General features: G+C 26.2%; 5 protein-coding genes across 5 annotated transcripts; all 5 read right to left on the bottom strand.

Moving 5' to 3' along the window:
* Positions 1–5,336: 5,336 nt before the first annotated feature.
* Positions 5,337–8,228, bottom strand: ELE39_003281 (uncharacterized protein; the record flags this gene model as incomplete). Its single annotated transcript, XM_067346267.1, has 1 exon — positions 5,337–8,228. One exon carries the CDS (start codon positions 8,226–8,228, stop codon positions 5,337–5,339), a length of 2,892 nt encoding a protein of 963 aa, XP_067199861.1.
* A 1,092-nt stretch (positions 8,229–9,320) lies between these two features.
* Positions 9,321–11,219, bottom strand: ELE39_003280 (signal peptide protein; the record flags this gene model as incomplete). Its single annotated transcript, XM_067346266.1, has 1 exon — positions 9,321–11,219. The coding sequence occupies one exon, from the start codon at positions 11,217–11,219 to the stop codon at positions 9,321–9,323; it is 1,899 nt and encodes a 632-aa protein (XP_067199860.1).
* A 466-nt stretch (positions 11,220–11,685) lies between these two features.
* Positions 11,686–12,987, bottom strand: ELE39_003279 (signal peptide protein; the record flags this gene model as incomplete). Its single annotated transcript, XM_067346265.1, has 1 exon — positions 11,686–12,987. One exon carries the CDS (start codon positions 12,985–12,987, stop codon positions 11,686–11,688), a length of 1,302 nt encoding a protein of 433 aa, XP_067199859.1.
* Positions 12,988–14,335: 1,348 nt separating this feature from the next.
* On the bottom strand, positions 14,336–15,580 carry ELE39_003278 (uncharacterized protein; the record flags this gene model as incomplete). The annotated part of the gene is made up of 1 exon (XM_067346264.1): positions 14,336–15,580. One exon carries the CDS (start codon positions 15,578–15,580, stop codon positions 14,336–14,338), a length of 1,245 nt encoding a protein of 414 aa, XP_067199858.1.
* Positions 15,581–16,140: 560 nt separating this feature from the next.
* Positions 16,141–19,254, bottom strand: ELE39_003334 (uncharacterized protein; the record flags this gene model as incomplete). Its single annotated transcript, XM_067346320.1, has 1 exon — positions 16,141–19,254. The coding sequence occupies one exon, from the start codon at positions 19,252–19,254 to the stop codon at positions 16,141–16,143; it is 3,114 nt and encodes a 1,037-aa protein (XP_067199914.1).
* Positions 19,255–19,283: the final 29 nt, after the last annotated feature.

The raw sequence follows: 19,283 nt of genomic DNA, 5'->3' as shown, positions 1-19,283 counted from the left end.
CTCAAATTGAACTAGAAGAACATTGGAGAGACTTTTTACTGTTTATCGTGCTTGATCTTGATCTTTATATAGTCTTATAAGCTGCAGAAATATATATCTTTAAATAATTGTGCTGTTGTAATACTAGTATTTAATGAGTAATAACTTATCAACTTTTTTTTTAAATTTTTGGTACATTCTATTAAAGTTAAATGTTGCTGTTTTTTTTTTGTTTCAGTATAAACACCTCAATAATATTCTGATTTATTTTGTAAACCATAGAAATCTTCTTGCAGCATTTTACTATTATTTTTTATTTTTTTTCATATTTTTCATATTAGATTTTCTTTGATAGTATTCTTCTAAATTTCTCTATTTCTTTTGTTCTTGTATTCTCTTCATATCTTTCTAAGTTTTGAACATTAATTTCTTTATTCTGTCCCAATTCTCAGATATTTCATTTTTTTTTTTTAACTTTGATTTTTTTTTTCTAAAGAACTTGTTCCATTATGAGGCCATTGAAATTATTTTAATTTACTCAAATTCTGATTCCAAAATATGAACTTTAAAAAAACCTCAGGCTGCCAAAAATTTCTCTAATAGATGAAGTTAAATTTTGTAAATTTGATTTAGCCCAAAATTAAGCAAATTAATAAAATGATTAAATAATTTCTGTGATAAGTCCTGCAAATCTTTAGGTTGATTAGTGGGATTAATCAAAAGAAAAGATTTAACTTCAAATGCATTTCCTTATCAATTTACCACAAAATGATTCAATACCTCTTTTTATTATTTCTTACAACTAAATAATTTGTTAGATCAAATTAAATAAATCGGAGTCTGGGTTGCGTACAGTTAAATCAAAAAATTTAATTAAAATTTCAATAGCCTTGCCTATTTAATAACAATAATTTCTAATATCAATGAATTATCCAATCATTTGTTTTAATTGAGAAAGTAATTCCTCATAAGAAATAATCTTTTTCATCAATTTCCTGCGAAATCTTCAATTTACTTAAATAAAAGTTATTTTAGGATAACCTGAAATTTAGTATTTGTTAAAAATGCATACTTCAAAAATCCTTTATTTCTTTCTTAATCTAATTTTTGAGATTTAAACTGGAATAACTTCTTTAATTTCTCAGATTTAACCAAATCTTTTATTTAGTATAATTTATGCATAATTATTCAAAAAAAAACGGATAATCTTATTTTCTAAATTCCGGCATCAATTAATTTCTGATAACACTTAATTTAGTTGTGAAAGCTATTTACTGCAAAATACGCTATTCATTGTGCTCTTATAACTTTCTTCACTACAACTTAAGCCACTAAAATTAGTCAAAGCCTGTAAATAACAATCTTATCACCTTTAATTAAACATTCAATCGCTTTTGTTTCAACTAAAGAAAGAAAACAGCAAAACAAACAAGGTGCCATTCTTTAAGAGTAATAATAAACTAAAAGCTTAATCATTAGGGTTTTTCTTCAAAAACTTGATTTTTTTCAGATGCTTAGATTTTTTTTTTTTTAATTAATTCAGAAATAAATTGGTTAAGAAATATTCAATACTTGATTTAGCCATAATTAAAATAGGTTAAATAAAAAAGATAATATAATAATGATAATAATAGTTATTATAATTGCTGGTTTTATCTGAATATACACAAAATCAATTAATATTTTTTTCTATGACCACTTCTTTTTTGATCATACCCGCCTAAAAGCCCGGTATCACATAGATGATTAGTTACGTCAATTTAAAATTAGAATTCTATCTGTTAATTTAATTTTTGTAATCAATAGTATAAATAATAAGATTATAATCTACAACAAAAGTATATACAATAATTATGTTTACTTTCACACGGACTATTCTCGATTAATTTATACACAACAAAAATATGTAAATTTGTAATTTTCAAATCATTCATTAATTATGTATTCCACACAAATAACTAAAAACTATTATTTTTTATTCCCTTTCTTTTTTAATAATATTACACTGAAATATAGTTATTGATTTCTTTTCAATTAATTTTACAATATGAAGTTACTTCCACTTAGAAAAAATGTTGCTAGTTGTGATTTGTAAGATTTCTTTTACTCATGCCTTCACCGCGAAAGTGGTTACTTACAAGGTTGTATATGCTAAAATCTACAAAAAATCGAGAACTTGTAAATTTAAAAAAAAGTCTACGTCAATTTTTTTTTTATTCAAACTGCTACTTTCCTTATTTTCGGGATAATGGAAAAAGTTTCATTCATTTGAGATAGCTTTTAGTTTCTTCAGTGAATTATTTTTATAGTTCAGATTTAAATTCTACTTCTGATACTATATTTTCTCTATAATTTTTCTTGGTATTGAACGAAGCTTTGATATACTTTGTGATTTTGGTATTGCTCTTCCAAATGCTTCAAGGCAATTCCTTATTAAATTCATTAAAACAATCTGAAAAGCAATCAATTTATCTAGTTCTAACATTTTTTTTTGTTTAGCTAAATGATCTATTTTTAAAACTTGTTTTTGAATCCGAACTTTTCAATGAAGAGTATCACTTTTTTTTTCTGAAAGTTTTTAATATTTTATGCGGCTACAAATTTATTTTTCTATTAAGTTTTTCATTACTTCCGATTCTTCAGAGGCTTCTTCAAAAGTAACTCTAGGCTCATTTTCATCAGTAGATGCAGATTCTAGTTCAGACTCAGCATCATTTAAGTTTCAGCTTTGATTTCTTTTTATGAGAAATATTTGTTTAACTTTTTAATATTTTGGTTTTTTTATTTATTTTCCTGGTATATATTTCTTCTATTGATTTTTCTTCAAGTTGCCACACCTTTATAATTGTTTTCAAAACTTTTTGATTTAGAAACAAGAATAATGCTATCCCTAGGATTCAAATTAATGTTTGCATTCTGAATAATGCCTGAGCTCTCAACTCTATGTCTGCACTCCTAATCCTGTCTCTTCGCCTAAATTTCCTTTACATGTTTTATCTAATGCTTTTTTTAACCAAATATTTTGGGTGTGATTTCTCTTAAATTTTTTGTGTTTGAGTAGCTTCATTAGAATCAATATCGCCAATTTGTCGAATACGTTGAAGTTCCCGAAATTTCTTTTTTTAAGCTCTGACTTTTTTTGTAAATATTTTTGATTTGATAATTCTTTATCTGAATTGATTGCTCAGAACACCTCGTTCAACTTTGCAAGGTTCATTAAAATTTTTTTTTGTGAATGCAAGTTCTAATTCTTGTCTAAAATATCAACTTCAGAGTTGAATTTATTTGGCCGTCAGATATTCTTAATTTATTTGGATCCATACATTCATATTTCGGAAAGGTTTTTAGCAATTTTTTATCGACTTTCAATATTTCCAATATTGATTTAAATCATTTTTGAAAATAAATAATAAAACAGCTTTTTCTTCTATAGTTTTGGTAACATTTACGAAAATATATACTGATTATCAAATTACTTAAAATATCATTCTTAAATTGTGTTTTTTTTCACAAATATATTTCAAGTTCAAACTTTATTTCATAAAATTAAAAAGTTTGCTAATTTTATGTTTGGTTATTGCTATTTTTTTTGGGATATATCTAGCTTTGTAAATTATATTTTCATTATTAATACAATTTTTTTATTAAAAATTTTAAATTTTTCCCTTAAATACATAGAGGTACCACTAAAAATTGATATTTTTTTTTCAAAACATAATAGGGGATTTTAGTTAATTGAATAATTTAAGTTAAATACCAAATTTAGGTTATATTTCAAAACTACGCTATTGCTTATTTGATAAAACTTGTAAAAATCAAATCGCGTTTTTCAATACAAAATCTTTTTTTTTTTGAAAAAAGTTATTTACTTTTATAAAATACTATTATTTCATTTTTGTTCATAATTAGCTCGTTTCTGTTTTTAATTTCAGGAAAAATTTCTGATATCGAAAATAAACATTTTTCAATTATCGATCCTTTTTTTATTAAAAAAAGTCCTGAATTTTTGTAGTTTAACTTTTTTTTTTTTTTTAAAGATTTATTGTGTATTAAAATATTGGAAATTAATATTTTTGTTCTATTAAGGCGAGTAAAGTCATTGCAAAGTTCTTCCAAATTTCTTTTTAATAAGCTTGAGGAATATTAGTCTTTAAAATTTGGTTTAATACATCCTAATATTTCAATCTCTACTTTCTTTACATTGTGTTTGGTCGAAAGATGGGTGAAGAATAAGCTTATCTATAGCATGATGAATTATTTTGAGTCTACTAAATAGAACCAAGAGGAAGCGCGAATAAAAAGAATATATCCAAATCATATAGATTGTAGATCTGAGATTTAAAATTCGTTTTGTAAGAGTTATTCATTTATAATTCTTAATAGAAGCAAGTTAACTAATTAGAATAATAGCTTTAATATTTTTCTCCCAAAAATTTGACTAGTTTATTATACGAAAATAACAGATTCCCTATTCTTTAGAATTCTAATTCTGCAAAATCACACGCTATTAGTATTTTTGTAAGGAAATTGATACTTTCGAAACATCTAAGCAGCAGATTAACAAAGAAGACAAAAATAGCGCGTTTGAAATCAGCAACAAAAAATTCATAAATAATGAACAATAAATCTGAACTTTAGCATTCTGCATAAGACTATTCTACACATGCGTTTTTTACATGGCACAATTGAATTAAATTTTAATAAAATATTATAATTTTGACATTTAAGTAGTAAGGATTAAATATGAATAAAATTTATATACATTAATTTCTTGAGATAAAATATTTCTAAATTATCTAAAGAGTTACTTTTTCTAATTATAAATTATTATCAAAATTCAACAATATATTTAATTAGCAAATTTACTCGTATAGTCACTTTATTCGAAATAATTGTTATTATCACATTAATTTTCAATTTATTCCAGCGTTCAAATATTGAACTGATTTATCAACTTTGAAAAATTTATATTAGTTAAGTACAAAAACATATTTTAGAGTCAAGTAATAGTAAAATAAAATATTCAAATTTTGTTTTGCATTTATATAAAATCTTCAATTGATAATATTCAAAATTAATAGTAGAGTGAAAATAAAACTAATTTGAAAAGATATTCATAAGATTGCAAATTTGCACTTTAAGGTTGTGTGAATATAGTTTTATTCTCGGAAGAATTTACTGATAGAAGTGAACATTTATAACCTCTTCCAAAAGTTTCCGTAAACTTTAATCACTTAATACTCGTTTAGTTGAATTACCATAAATTCTGATATCTAATCTTCAGTTATGTATGAAATAATAACTGAATCCGGACTAAGATAAGAAATCAAATTTAAAAATAGGTAATATTGAATATGCTATTTGTATTTCCGCAAAGCATTGTTTAACGTTATTAGTAGTTTGACTAGTTTACTAATTAAACTTTTTTCAAAAGTCTTAACAATATCATGATCTTTGCCTGTTAAAAGTGGAATTACATCCTTGTTTAGTCTTTCAAGTTCAATACTAATTTCTGAAATTGCTTTTTCTAAGTCAGATATTGGAGTTTCTTCTGTAAAACTTGAATAATCTAAATTTTTTAAATCAAAGAAACTAAAAAGAAACGGGTTTTTACTTTGCTCTTTTTGAGTTGAATCTTCAGATACATTTAATTCCAAACTCGAAAACAATTTTAAGAACTTTGACTCAAAATTCTGTGCAACTTCATTATTCTCTAAAATATCTGATTCATAAATATCTCCACGTTCATTTCCAAAATTGCTTCTGCTCCTGCTTCTACTCCTGCTCCCATTCCGAGTCCTGCTTCTACTTCTACTTCTGCTTCTGCTTCTGCTTCTGCTTTTGCTTCTGCTTCTGCTTTTGCTTTTGCTTTTGCTTCTGCTTCTGCTTCTGCTTCTGCTCCTGCTCTTGTTCATACTCTGATTATGACTAAGTTTAGGATTTATACTCTTAATTCTAACCTTGTCTTCACTTTCAGTGTTTGTAGTCTCCAAGCTCTTCACTTTATCTTTAACTATGCCCCCGAAATTTTTAGAGCCACTAGCACTTGATTCAGTATTAGTGGCTCTATTCCCTGTAATTAGATCCAATGTTGAAGCTGCTAAAGGCGTTCTGTGCGTCTCATCCGCTCTTCTTTTATAAACTTTACTTTTTGCCATACTACTCGAACTGTTTTGAATTATAACTGATGAATGGCTAGAATTATTTTCTTCTTCAAGACTTGCTAAAACTGTTTCGGTATCTTCAGAAGTTTCATTTGAGTTTTTGTTTATATCATTTTGAGTATTTTCAGACTCTATAAAGTTAGCTAATAAGTTAAAGACATTCAAAAACAATGATTTCAAACTATATCTTCTTTCAATTTCCACATTTACTGCTTCATATTGTTCTTCAATTGAGGTTACAAGCCTTTGAAGACGAATAAGCTCAAATCTTTCTTTTTTTTCCTTCTTCTTCCTTTCTTCTTCTTCTCTTTCTTTTCTTCTTTCCTCCTCTTCCTTTTCTCTTTTTCTTTGCCATTTTTCTGCGCGTTCCTTAATCTTATCTTTTTTTGATTGCTTTTTCTTCCCCATTTTTTGTTCTTTGATGACATCGGTAATAACAGACTTTTTTTCTGAGGCCTGTTCCTGGGCCAATAAGAATTCCATTTTCAGTTGCCTTCTCTTAGATTTGCTCTTTGTTGCCTTTTTCGAGTTATCTCCTTCACCTGCAGAATCTAATTTTTGAGAATTTTCAGTTATATGAGGGCTTGATGTTCTGCAAGCACTCTCAATATTTTTAAATCTGCCCGGCCTCATCCTTTGATTTGCAGGTGATTTTTTAACTGTTAAACCTTTAGCCTGAAATTTTCTTGCATTTGCTAATAATTCCGTGCTTCGTCTATTTATAAAATCTAATAAATAATTACAATCTTGACTATCAAGAACAAACATAGCACTTAATAAATCTTTTATTATTTCTTCAAAATAGACAATTAAATTATGTAATAAAAAGAATGTATAAGAACTGGGGCTTTTACCCTGAATTTCCTGTTTTAAATAAAGCAATATTACTTTTAATCTATCTATAATTTGGAAAAGTTTTATTATTAGTTTTTCTTTATTTAGTGGACTTTCAAATGAGAATATTGAATGATCAGTTTTTAATAATGAATCAAAACCTAAAAATTTTCTGACATTTATTTTGATTTGATGTGCTGATTCTTCTGAAAGTAACAGTTCTGTTGATCTTGCTTCCATTTCACATTGCAGTTTATTAGATATTTTCAAATGTCTATTAAAAAATAGATTTGCAATTTCACCTTTATAAAAGAAAAAATTTTCAACTGCAAACAAAGCAATTTCTAACGAAAAATTAACAATAGTTTCGATTTTGAATATATATCTATCTGTTTCAAAATCATTCGGGAATTTTCTCTTGTTTCTTTCTTTTAATTCCTTTATTTTTTTTTCACATAATAAATAACTACCTGCTTTATTTATCCCAGGTGAATTTTTTATTCTCAAATTTTCATGTTTACTCAGTAATTTCTCAACTGGTTCAAGTATATTTATTCGACAAGGTAGACTAGTTGAAATGAAATTAGCTGTTTCCTTCACGCTTTCATAATGTTTCAAAAATTTACTGCTGGGCATTTTTCTATATAATTCTAAAGACTTTTTAAGCATCAAACGGTATTTGTATTGAAATAATAACAAGTTTTTTGCTATAATATTAAAACTTGAATGAATTTCTTCATTAATCATTGAATTTAACAAATCAGTCAAAATTTCCAATAGATTGATTATTTCATTATACCGTTCCATTACAACTTTAAAAATTTGGCTTCCAAAATTATCCATTTGATACAGTAAATCAGCTTTAATTACTTTTTGGAGAATTTCTTTAATTTCTTTCAGTCTACCTAAGGGTATCATTCTTTTCTTGTCAGAAAAGCCTGATTGTTTCTCTACATAAAGCATAATCACTTGTATTGTTTTAACAGATTCAAGACTTTCTTCAGGTTCTAACACTGCATTACACTTTAATATAAATGTATAAATAATAAGCACGAGTTTTATTAGTATCTCCATACAAAATTCTGTTTCAAATACATTTAAATTTAATCCGGACAATTTAACTAGTGCATCTTCTTCGCTATTTTCTGAAATATTTTCCGAATCATTACTTGGTATGTTTGCTGAATACAAAACTGAAAATAACAAGAAAGTAATCAGTATAATGAGCGATACTTTTACATTTAATTTCATTCTTTATATAAATTCAATTTATGATTAGGGCTATAATAGATTGTCATGTAAAATTTAACATGCCTGCCCGCCCAATAAATTTATACTTATCTTTTGCGTTATACAAATCTAGAATGAAGGCCAGACAAACCAAATGCTTTTCACTGACTCTACATGTATTGGATAATTTTCCGACACATTTTCATCATTGAATTGTTATAAATTGAGTAATTCAACGTATTCCCTACAAGTGAGTTTTGAATAAAGCTTTTTTTTTTATTAAAAATATGTACAATAATGTGGAATTATATTTATATTCAATGAAATTTATAATTTTCTGAGTAGAATATAGAAAATATTTCTGTAAGCTGCTCTATCATCACTAAACTATTACAATTTCTCAGGTTTAATCATTATTTTTGATAAAATATTTTTATTATATTGAAAACAAAGAACCACTTGATTTTCAAGGAATTAAATATTTAAGTTGTTTCAAATTCTAGCAAATATTGATGTTGTTAAATAAAAGCCAATTATGTTGTAATAAATCTCTTTATTTTATTTCTAGACTTTATCTAAGATAAATGATTTGAAAATCAACTAGTCTCTACATTGAGTCTAAAAAATCAACCTATATAAGCAGCACGAATTTCTATAAATTAATATATTATTAAACAACTACTCTCAATTTATCTTTTAAAATTAATTGAATTCTTTAAAATTAAGCTATATAGATTCAGATCAATTAACCACACTAATGAGCTTTAGCCTGGAATTTAACATGTTTAAATAGAATTATTAATTCCTAGACTGATAAATATATCCATCCTTGAATAATATTAAGTTATAAGGTAATAGAAATATTTTAATAACTAATTTTACAAATAATATTTATATAGTTTTAATATTGTAACTTCGTTTTCCAACTTTCTAATAATCAATACTTTGTTTTTCATAATAAAATGTTTTGCAATAGTTGAAATCTTACTGAACAGAAAATTAATAATATAAACAAACTTGCTTAATAAATGAATAATAACACAAATAAGACCCATATTCTGATTAAGCTTCAGTAATATGTTTGTAATTTTACTTTTTTAAAGCCTATATAGATTAATCCACATCATAAATTGATCTCTTTTCCGAATTATACGGATATGGTGAACAAAAAATGCAACTGCAATCACATTTGTCACATCCACAATTGTTAAATCCAACAATATGTTTGTCTCCAGGCTGATTTACTTTACAGCAATCTTTGGAGCCACAAACTCTTGATGCAAGCCCTTGCCTTGCTGCAACAGACGGAGGAATACTTGCAATTACCTCCCTTGCGTTCAAAAAAACGTATTTTATTTCATGATTACCAAAATCCATTTTTTGTAGCCATTCTTTTAACGCCGTGTTCAATATTTTGATTTGAGTTTTGACTGCAGTAAATTTAGATCCTTTATGCTTGATTTCTTGATACATTTGATTCATTTCTAGAAATAATTTGTATAAATCATATGATAAGTTCAATAATTCGGCTTCGAGTGCTAATAACTCTGATAAATTTTCCTCTGCCTCTTGCACCAAAAACAATGCTGAATAACTTTCCAATTTATTGCATTCTATTTGACCTTCTCGTGCGGCAGATTCCGACCTTCGAGTAGCTGAAGAAGTCCTACGGCTCCTAGATCTTCTACGAGATCTACTTTTAGATCTGATTCTTAAAGGCAAACCAGCTTGCAATTCTGCAGAAGTATGTGGTCTTGGTGAAGGCGAGCGTCGATAGGAAGACGAACCAGCTTGTAATCTTGCAGAAGTATGTGGTCTTGGCGAAGGTGAGCGCGAACTTCTTGAATTTGATCGATTTTTCTTTTTTGATTGTTTTGTATCACCTCTAACCTTTTGTTTTGCTCCTCCGCTTGCATCCAATCTAACACTTTCTGCATGCCGTACCAGAACATTTTGAGGCTGGCGATCATCACCATGGTTCTCCAAGTGTTTTTTTTTCGAAGTTTGTTTTTTAGTACCCTGTGTTTCCTTATTACTTCCTTTTTCAGACTTCAATGGTTTCGATCCAGATGCATTATTTTGTTCTTTGCTACTTGATGAATTGTTTGGGCCAGCTCCTTTAAACTCGCCTCTTTTATTTTCTTCGCTTACTTGCATATTTATTTTCTTATTTCCAACACTGGATACATTTTTTCTATTTTTTCCTCTACTTTTTTTATTTTTTCCTGGTTCGTTATTTTGATTATTTTTGTCTGGCTGATTAGATACACTAGAAACTGACTTTTTTCCTTGGAGGAAAGACTGCGGGGTGTTAGAAGCGTTTTCGAGATATAGATCTCCATCAACAAAATTTGGTGAAAAGTTTTTTGTCGAATTTTCATCCGTATGTTTTCTTTGTAGTTGATTCTCATTTTGTTGTGAGACATCCAATATTAGAGTTGAAAAATTTTCTGAAATGGATAGCAACAAATCTCTGACATTTTCGGTTGAAAATCCATCTGAAACAAATGTTTCTAATCGAAAACTAGTAATGGATTGCATTAAAGATAAGGTCAATTCATTTAATTCTAGGACTGTTTCGATGAAATTTGATGTATCACTATACATACAATTAGCAAGTTTGCTATTTAATTCTGAAAATCTTTTAATTGAATTGACATTTATACAAGATAATAAATCAACACCCCTTTTCAGCAATTCATTCCGAATCTCAGCATGTTTGTTTCTGACATTCTCTTCAGCTGATAGGAGCACCTCAAGCTCTTTAGAATTTTTCGTCGTAAATGTTTTATTCAATGAATTGAATAAATTCAACAATTTAATAAGGTACATTAACTGACAAAAAATAGAATAATTGAGCGTTAGCAGTCGACTCTCGATATTTTCTAAATCTTTCTGTTCAACTACTTGAGGTTTATCATTAATACTAGGAAATTCAGCTGTGCCAATCGTCTCAAAATATAAAAAGAATATAATGCAAGAAGCAGTTAAATACAAAACTTCAGACCTCATATCATTTTATATTACTCTATTATTCTTTTTACTTTGCATGTTATGTAAATTTTTACATTAAATATAAGCGACGAGACGGGAGTTGAATCCAGTTACTGATTGTTTTTTCCGCAAAATTATACTTGAAATATTAGTTTCGAAGACTATTCTCACTTTAATGCAGATATATTTAATCAATATTTACAACCTTTAAGTATAACGAATAGCTCTTCAAGAGTAGTGATAATTTATTTTAACTTTTAGAATTTACAAAAAAATTTAATATTTTGAGTGTAAATATTCTCAAAGAATTATTGTTATTATCTTTTTTCGTTATTTTAATATTCACACAATTGAAAAATTTTTATTAAACGTTAATACTGTCATAAAGTTATTCTAAGGTTAAGTTCAAGGCATATTTTTTTTTGGAGAAAAATCATTGAAAATAAATCTAAGCATTAATCGGCTTGAAACTCTATTCAATTGATTAATCAATGGAATAGGTTTCACCATCTTTACAACATTCAATTCTAGAATTGCAATGCTTGCAATGGTGGCATTGTCCATTTGGTTTTTTAAAGCAAGGTTTTTTATCAGCTTGTTCTTTGTATTTATTAAATAAAGATTCAGAAATTTTTTTAATGTTTGCTCCATATTGACTTTTCAGTGCTGAAATGGCCTTTTCGCTACTAGATTGAAACTTCATATCTGGACGCAATTTTGATAATCTTTCTTTCAAACCTTTGTCTACTAATATTTCAGCATTTGCCATAAGTCCTTGCATCGCTGTTTCATAGATATTTACGGCAACAATGAGTTTTTCTTCAAGTTCTGCTATTTGACTTAATTTATGAATTATTTGAGTTAGAAGTTCAATACATTGAAAAATAAGTGGTTCTGAATTTGTATTATTTTCTTGGCCAGGCTTGCCTTGTAAATTTTCCTCTTCATCTAAAACAGTATTTTTCAACTTTTTTCCACCACTTTTTTTGTTTTTGACTTTAATTTTACTTTTTTGCTCAAGACTACCACAAGTTCCGTCTGTGCAACATCCCAGCATTAAATGAGCATTCAGATCAGCAGCTCTACTTGCTTCTTCTAATTCTAACTGACTATATTGCTTTTTAGTTTCAAATTTTCCATCAGTTTTCTTACTTCTACTAGTTTCTTCTCTTGGCATATTATTATCTTCGTCTAAGTTTTGAATAGGTGCAGCAACCATTAATCTTGTTATTGAATAGGCAGCAGCAGAACTAACTCTTTGAAATAAAGATAAAATATCTCTCTCATTATAATTAGGAAGTACATCCTCAATATTAAAAAAAGTTATTTGAAAGTATAACTTTGTTTGCAATTTGAAAAATTGATCGTGCAAAGATTTTACCATTCCATTTTGAAGATTTTTATTCAAACAAATATCTATAATATCATTTAATTCTTTAAATAAAGAAGTTAAATCGGAGGAACAATGTGCTCTTGAAACTATTTCATTTTCTTTGCTGCTAAGCGCTTTACTTTTTTTCTTTATCAACTCATCCGTTATTTTCATGAAATGATTTATACTAGGAACACAAGTAACCATTCTATCAATATTATATTTAAGAGAGCATTCAGTAAGCCTTATTAATACCTTGAGAAATAACAAAAAATTCTTTAATACAGTAATAATTCGTATCTCGAATCTTTGTAGGTTACATTGATCACTTTCGCTAAAATTTGATGCATTTAATGAATAATTTACACACAAATATATTATTAAAAGCGCTAAACAAAAAGATGACTTCAACATTTTTTTCAACAGTTGACTAAAAAATTACATTTTTTTTGCAATAATTAAAAAAACATGTTGGCGCCAAAGTACGATTTACATTTTTTCGTTTAACTTTTTGATTCCAAAAATAATAATTTTAAATCAATGAATTTAACTAATATATTGCAAAGCTTTGTACTTGTTCTTCAAGTATATTTAAAAAGTGCTTATATTTTATTGTAAAAATTTTCTAATAGAAATAAAGTGGATATTTTATTTTTTCTTTTGAATATTTTAATTTGTATTAAAACATAATATATTCATAACTGATTTTTTTTTTTTGATAAATTAAAATAAATAAAAACAATTCATCTAACTCTGTAAGATTAAGTTATAATAATTATAAAAAGTAATTTTGCATTGGTTTTCTTTAACGAGATGAATTAGAATAAACATTTTTATAATTTAGAAATTTGATCATTATAAACTTTTTAGTATCATTTGTACTTATTCATAAAATAATAAATTTAATACATTGAGCTTCTTAGGTGAGATGAATTTTTACTAAGTATAAATTGATCAGATCGAAAAATCTAATTTCATTAAGCAATTTAATATTGATAAATTAATTAATTTTTATCATAGTTTTTAGCTCAATTGCGAATGATTCAAATATTCATTTTTTTTTAAAACTACTTCGTTGTAAATAGAAATTTTAATCATCTAGTTAGTTGTTGAGCCACAATAGGTCTAATTAAAACAAACATATGAATTTTAGTTAAAATGCTGTTTCTAAATGTTAATGATCATTTAATTTTTTTTTTTTTTAACTATTAATCGTACATTAGTAAAGTAACTTCGTGTTACAATTTCAATTCTTCAAAAAGTTAGTTTTAATAGGAATAAAAATTTGTATTAATAATTTAATATTAATTTTTTTAACCAGGTTGAACTTTTATGCTTATTCAAAAATTATTCATATTTAGTTATTTTTGAGTTAATATTGCAATATTTATCTTTTTCAGAAGAGGATTTATTTTCGAATATTAAAAATTTAAGTTAATATTCATGTTATTTTAGTTAATATTAAATTTCAGGTTTTCCATTTTTACTATATATTTGTTCAAAATCAATTTACTTTGAAATAATCGACCTCTTTACAAAAAGAAATCAAATTTAACTTTTTTTTTTTAGTGTCTATAAGTAAATTAATAAAAACATTCGAGGGATTAATAAAAATTCCAAATGTAATTATAGTATTTTAAATAATTTTTATATTCTCTAGAATAAATATATCGTCTTTTAACTCAGAATAAATCAACCCATAGCTATATATAATAATATTCAATAATAATCACTACAATACTAACATTAAACATTTTATACCTCATTCGGGATTATAAATCAATTTTTCCATTTTTTCTTTACATTTATGTGTTGAGTGATGGCAGTGGTTTTTTTTCTTATCAACAGATATTCCACATAATTGAAAAAGTGTAGATTTTGAAATTGATCTCAAACTCGAATCACTTCTTGGTATTTTGAAGATTCCTTCTGAGTACTTATGGTTGCTTTCTTCTTTGATTAATTTCTCAAACCTCCGAAATAAACTATTTGAAGTTTTATCTATTCCAAAATTCTCCATTTTTTTTAAGCTATTAACTTTTGATTCGAATTCTCGTGAAGATCTAACTAAATTTTCTTCAAGTTTAGCAATCTTCTCAAGTAACATAATCAATCTAGATACCAATTCAACAGATTCTTTAATCAATTTATCATCACAAATAATATTTAATAATTCAAATTTATCGCAACTTTGATCTAAAACAAATTCATCATGCTCATCCTGATTTTCTTTAACTACAATTCTTTTTTTCTTTCCTCCACGATTCTTCTTTTTTAAAGTTTTCTCTTTTTTCTTTGAAGGATCTAATGAATTACATTTACCATCATTGCAGCAACCGATTAGAATATGAGCAGATAAGTTACTCGACTCTTCTCTTAATTTGTACTCTTTTAATTCTTTTGTTTTTTGACTTATTTCATCGATTCTATTTAATTCATTCTCCACTATTCTCACTAACACTGGAAATATTTTTTTGGAAGTATTAGATATATTTTTAATGGTTAAAGATATATTTTCGTCAAGAAAAAAAGAAGCTTGAAGAATCTCATTATTTTTCATTATTATATTGTAAAGTACTTCTAGTTTATTGACGATAGATTTTAAAGAAGCCAATTCAAAATTAGGGTTATTTTCAACACATTGCAATAATTTATTATTCAATTTTTCAAGTATTTTACGGTAAATATTGGTAAATAATAATGTTGGTGTAGCAAATTCTTCCTTAACTTCTTCTAAAATAAACTTATTCAAATCTATAGCAAGGTCAGATAGTAAAGATGAATCTAATTGAAGTTCTCTGGTCTCTTCAAATCCACATCTATACAAACATAAATAAAGTGATCTAACTGAAAATGTGATATCTGATAATAAATACAATTGTCTCACTTGCAATGAAAAATCTGTATTAGCTTCAAAATTGTGTTTATCAGAAGCTTCCGCAGAGCAAAAAGAAATGAAGGAAACAGATAAAATGTACAAACATAAAAAATGTTTCGTTAATTTCATTAAAATACACTTACGTTAATTTGCAAATTTTCCAGGTTTTTATCATTCTAAGAACATGTTATTTTAGCGCCTGCAAATCATTTATGCATACGGTCATTTTTACCAGAGAAATTAATGATAAAAATTGTAATTTTTTCCGTAAAATTTTTAGTTTTTTTTAAAGAAATTTTATTTTTGTTTATTCAATATGTTTGTTATTTCAAATTAACTATCAAATAAAAACTTTAATGTCGAAAAATTCAGTGTGAATTGGATTTGTTAGTAACAAGATAGCCATATTAGAATTGTCAGTACTTTTATACATAATTGTAAAGTGAAAGTTTATATAATATTACATACGTACACAAACTATTAAATTAGTCTTTCTTTTTAGCTCTGTTTGAGATTATTATGATTTGGGCAAATTATTTATTTTTGATAATGCAATTTGTTTACAAATTGGAAATACATGCAAATTTATTTATTTTCTACTGATTTACTGAGGACCGTCTATTAATAAATAATTAAAGTAAAGCTATTAAATCAATAATTTTTCTAAATGAATTTTCGTTTTTTATAAACTAAGCTGATTCTTCTTTGCAAACAAATTCTGAACAATATTTTATAATTCTCTCCTTCTCAAAATAAGTAAATTTATTAGATGAGTTTTTTAAATAAAATTGTGAATTTTTATATAATAGTAAACCGAGTTGATTTAAATGTATGCTCCATAATTTTGAATATTCATTATTAGCCGTTTGTAGCTTGTCATACGAAGTAGTTTTATCTACTAATTGAATATTCATAGCAAATTTAAAAGTTTCCCATGTATCAAAAAGAAGAATAAATGGAATTTTGAAATCAAAATCAGAACTAATCTTGTTGAAAACTGTCAATGAACGCAAAGCACTTATTCTAACTTTGGTAAGTTCTGTCTTATTAATAATTATTAAACAAAGAGCTTTCCAACTTTTAGTGAACGCTTTTGACAAATCGATATGTGTGTTCGCTATATCATTAAATGCTTGAATTGCTAAATTATAAAAATGATCATTTTCAAATAATAACCCAATTGCATAAATTGAATTCCATTTAACTTTATTGTATCTGAGTGTACTTTTGCAAATATTTAAAATAAAATTACTTAGCAAATTAAGTGTCCAAACAATGTCTTCAGAATCATTCAAATTGAAAGGAATTAGCCTTAAAATTCTTCCAAATACTCTAATTATTTCTGAAAAGTTTGAAAGATTTGAAGCTTTACTCGAAGTAAGGCTACTTTTAAAGTGCTGAATAAGCAACTTATATGAAAAAAATATTTCTTTCCAATTCAAAAGGCAGCAAATTTCGTTAAATTCAACTTCATAGTTATGCATAAACTCATAGTAGTTTTCTTCCAACAAATTTATGTTGTTTTTTCTATAGTTTGATGAGCAAATAATAACTTTATTTGTATTTATATAGTGGTAGGTGCTAATGTATACCATAGCTTTATTTACGCACAAAATTATATTTTCTTTAATAGGCTTCATTGTGTTCGAATTATCGAATTTGATTAAAAATAAAAGCTTTTGAACTAGGGTAGTTTCGAAATGCTGAAATGTAGTAAATGATGAATGCTTTGTCCATTCCGAGCTTCCACAATAGCACAGGAGAACATTGATTAATGATGGTAGTATCCTATCTTCAGCGCTATCCAATATTAATAGTAATAGTTCAATAAAGCTTATCTTTGAAGTTTTCAAAATACATTGTTTTATTTTTTCATTCTTGTATAGTATTTTTTTATTATTGCTCTTAATATTATGCACAGCTTTCATTAGCGTTTCAGATAAAGCCTCTTCCAAAATAATGGGATTAATTGTTGAATAAATATCTAATATCCTGCAAATACAATTTTTATTTATTTGAAAAAAATTTGAAGAGTTAGTCAATTCTTCCTTGAATATTATTAAATGATCAATAACAGAATCACAAGTAAAGAAAATGAACGACTTTAAGTATTTAGCTATCTTAAAGTATGATTCTTCAACATTAATTGTGGTAAATTCTAGTTTTTTAACACTTTGGGGAAAAGAATCGGAATCCAAAAATTGAATTTGATTTTCAACTAAATTTTTTTTATTTATTCTTACTTTCCTGAATTCCCTGATACAATTTATCAACATATATGTGGCTCTAAGTCCTTTTTCATAAATAAGTGGATCTAACTGGCCTGGATTAAAGTTAATAAATTCAAGTAAATTTACGAACATTGATAAATAATTCTTGACCCCAAATTTATTTTCATAAAATAAAGATTGGTTTAAATAAATACTCAACAACAGTAACGGAAAATTTTCTAATAACTTTATATAAAAATTTAATATTTCTGTCAGAATGACTGGAAGCTTGGAATGCACGTTTTTTCCATTGATGCTTTCATAATTAAAGTCTCTTTGTATGTTTAGAGTCAAATAACTGTTTATTAATACTTGTTCAAAACATGGATTTAAATCATCGATAAGAATATTCTTTGAAGTTTCACAATTTTTTATTAAACTCAAAATATTAGAAAATAGTTGTAAAGAAGGAATAAAAAAATTTAAATCTTTAAGGCCAGAATGCAAATTATTGGAAAGAATATTAATAAAGCTGATCTTGGCATTCATAAAATTGTTAGTCCAAAATAAAGATGGTGTTGTGTTTACAATTTTTGAAACTGTTTTAATCAAAGTAATGCCAGTGTCTAAATCGTAACTTTCTGATTTAAAAAAAGTTTCTCCAAATTTTAAAAGCGAAAATGTCAATATTACAGCATTTTTTGATAATGAGGATGCGCTTGTATCCAAAATTTGTTCGGATAGCGGCTTACAGAGCAGTGAAATCATAGGTTTAAACCTAAATATTGGGGAAGTAAATATGGATTGAATACATAACATTGTATTTACTCTCATCTTTGTGTTTGAACTGAACAAAAAACATGGAAGAAAAGGAATATCTGAATTTACATTTAAGTAAATGGAAATCCCATTATGTAACAGGGAATTAAATTCAATTGATGTCACATCAAACTCTTCTGGAAATAATATTAGATCCCAATTCTCAGTGAATTCTATTTTATAAATACGAAATAAAATATTTAGGCAATATAGTGTAGACCCATAAATTTTTTCAAGTAAATCACGATTTGTAGTTTCAATTTTGTAGCAAATTATTTTAACCAATATTAGCACTATTGATAAGCTGTTAGTTGAAGAAGAATTCGTAAGACCGACATTACTTTCTAAACACGATTTCATATTCTCACAAGTTAAAGTTAATTCTTTAATTATTTCAAGTAGATCAATGAGAAATTGTTTAATGAATAACATTTCAGTAAAAAATAAGCTGCTTAACTGACCATCTAACTTTAATAATTGTTTTTCTTTGAAATTTAATTGATTATTTTCCCCCTTTGAGATCTTTTCTGAATTTATTCTTATTTCGGTCGATATTTTGTCTAGAACAACTTTGTAGCAAATTAGTATAGAATTCCATGCTTCACTAAACTCTAGACTATCCTGATCATTAATACTTTTAGAGTCCCAAAGTGAGCTCAGATTACAAAACTGTTCAAAGTATTTTGAATTTACTTGCGATAATTCATCTAGTTTGTGCGTGCCAAAGTTTTTCAAAAACTTCTCACAAGTAAGAACGACTGTTTTAAGATTCATCTTTTTATCAAACTCATAACTAGTTTTTA

This window comes from Cryptosporidium sp. chipmunk genotype I (genome assembly GCF_004936735.1).
Source record: "Cryptosporidium sp. chipmunk genotype I strain 37763 chromosome Unknown contig_50, whole genome shotgun sequence".
In the NCBI taxonomy this organism is placed as follows: Eukaryota; Apicomplexa; class Conoidasida; order Eucoccidiorida; family Cryptosporidiidae; genus Cryptosporidium; species Cryptosporidium sp. chipmunk genotype I.
The sequence above is the reverse complement of the archived record's forward strand: the minus strand, read 5'-3'. Positions and strand labels throughout refer to the sequence as shown.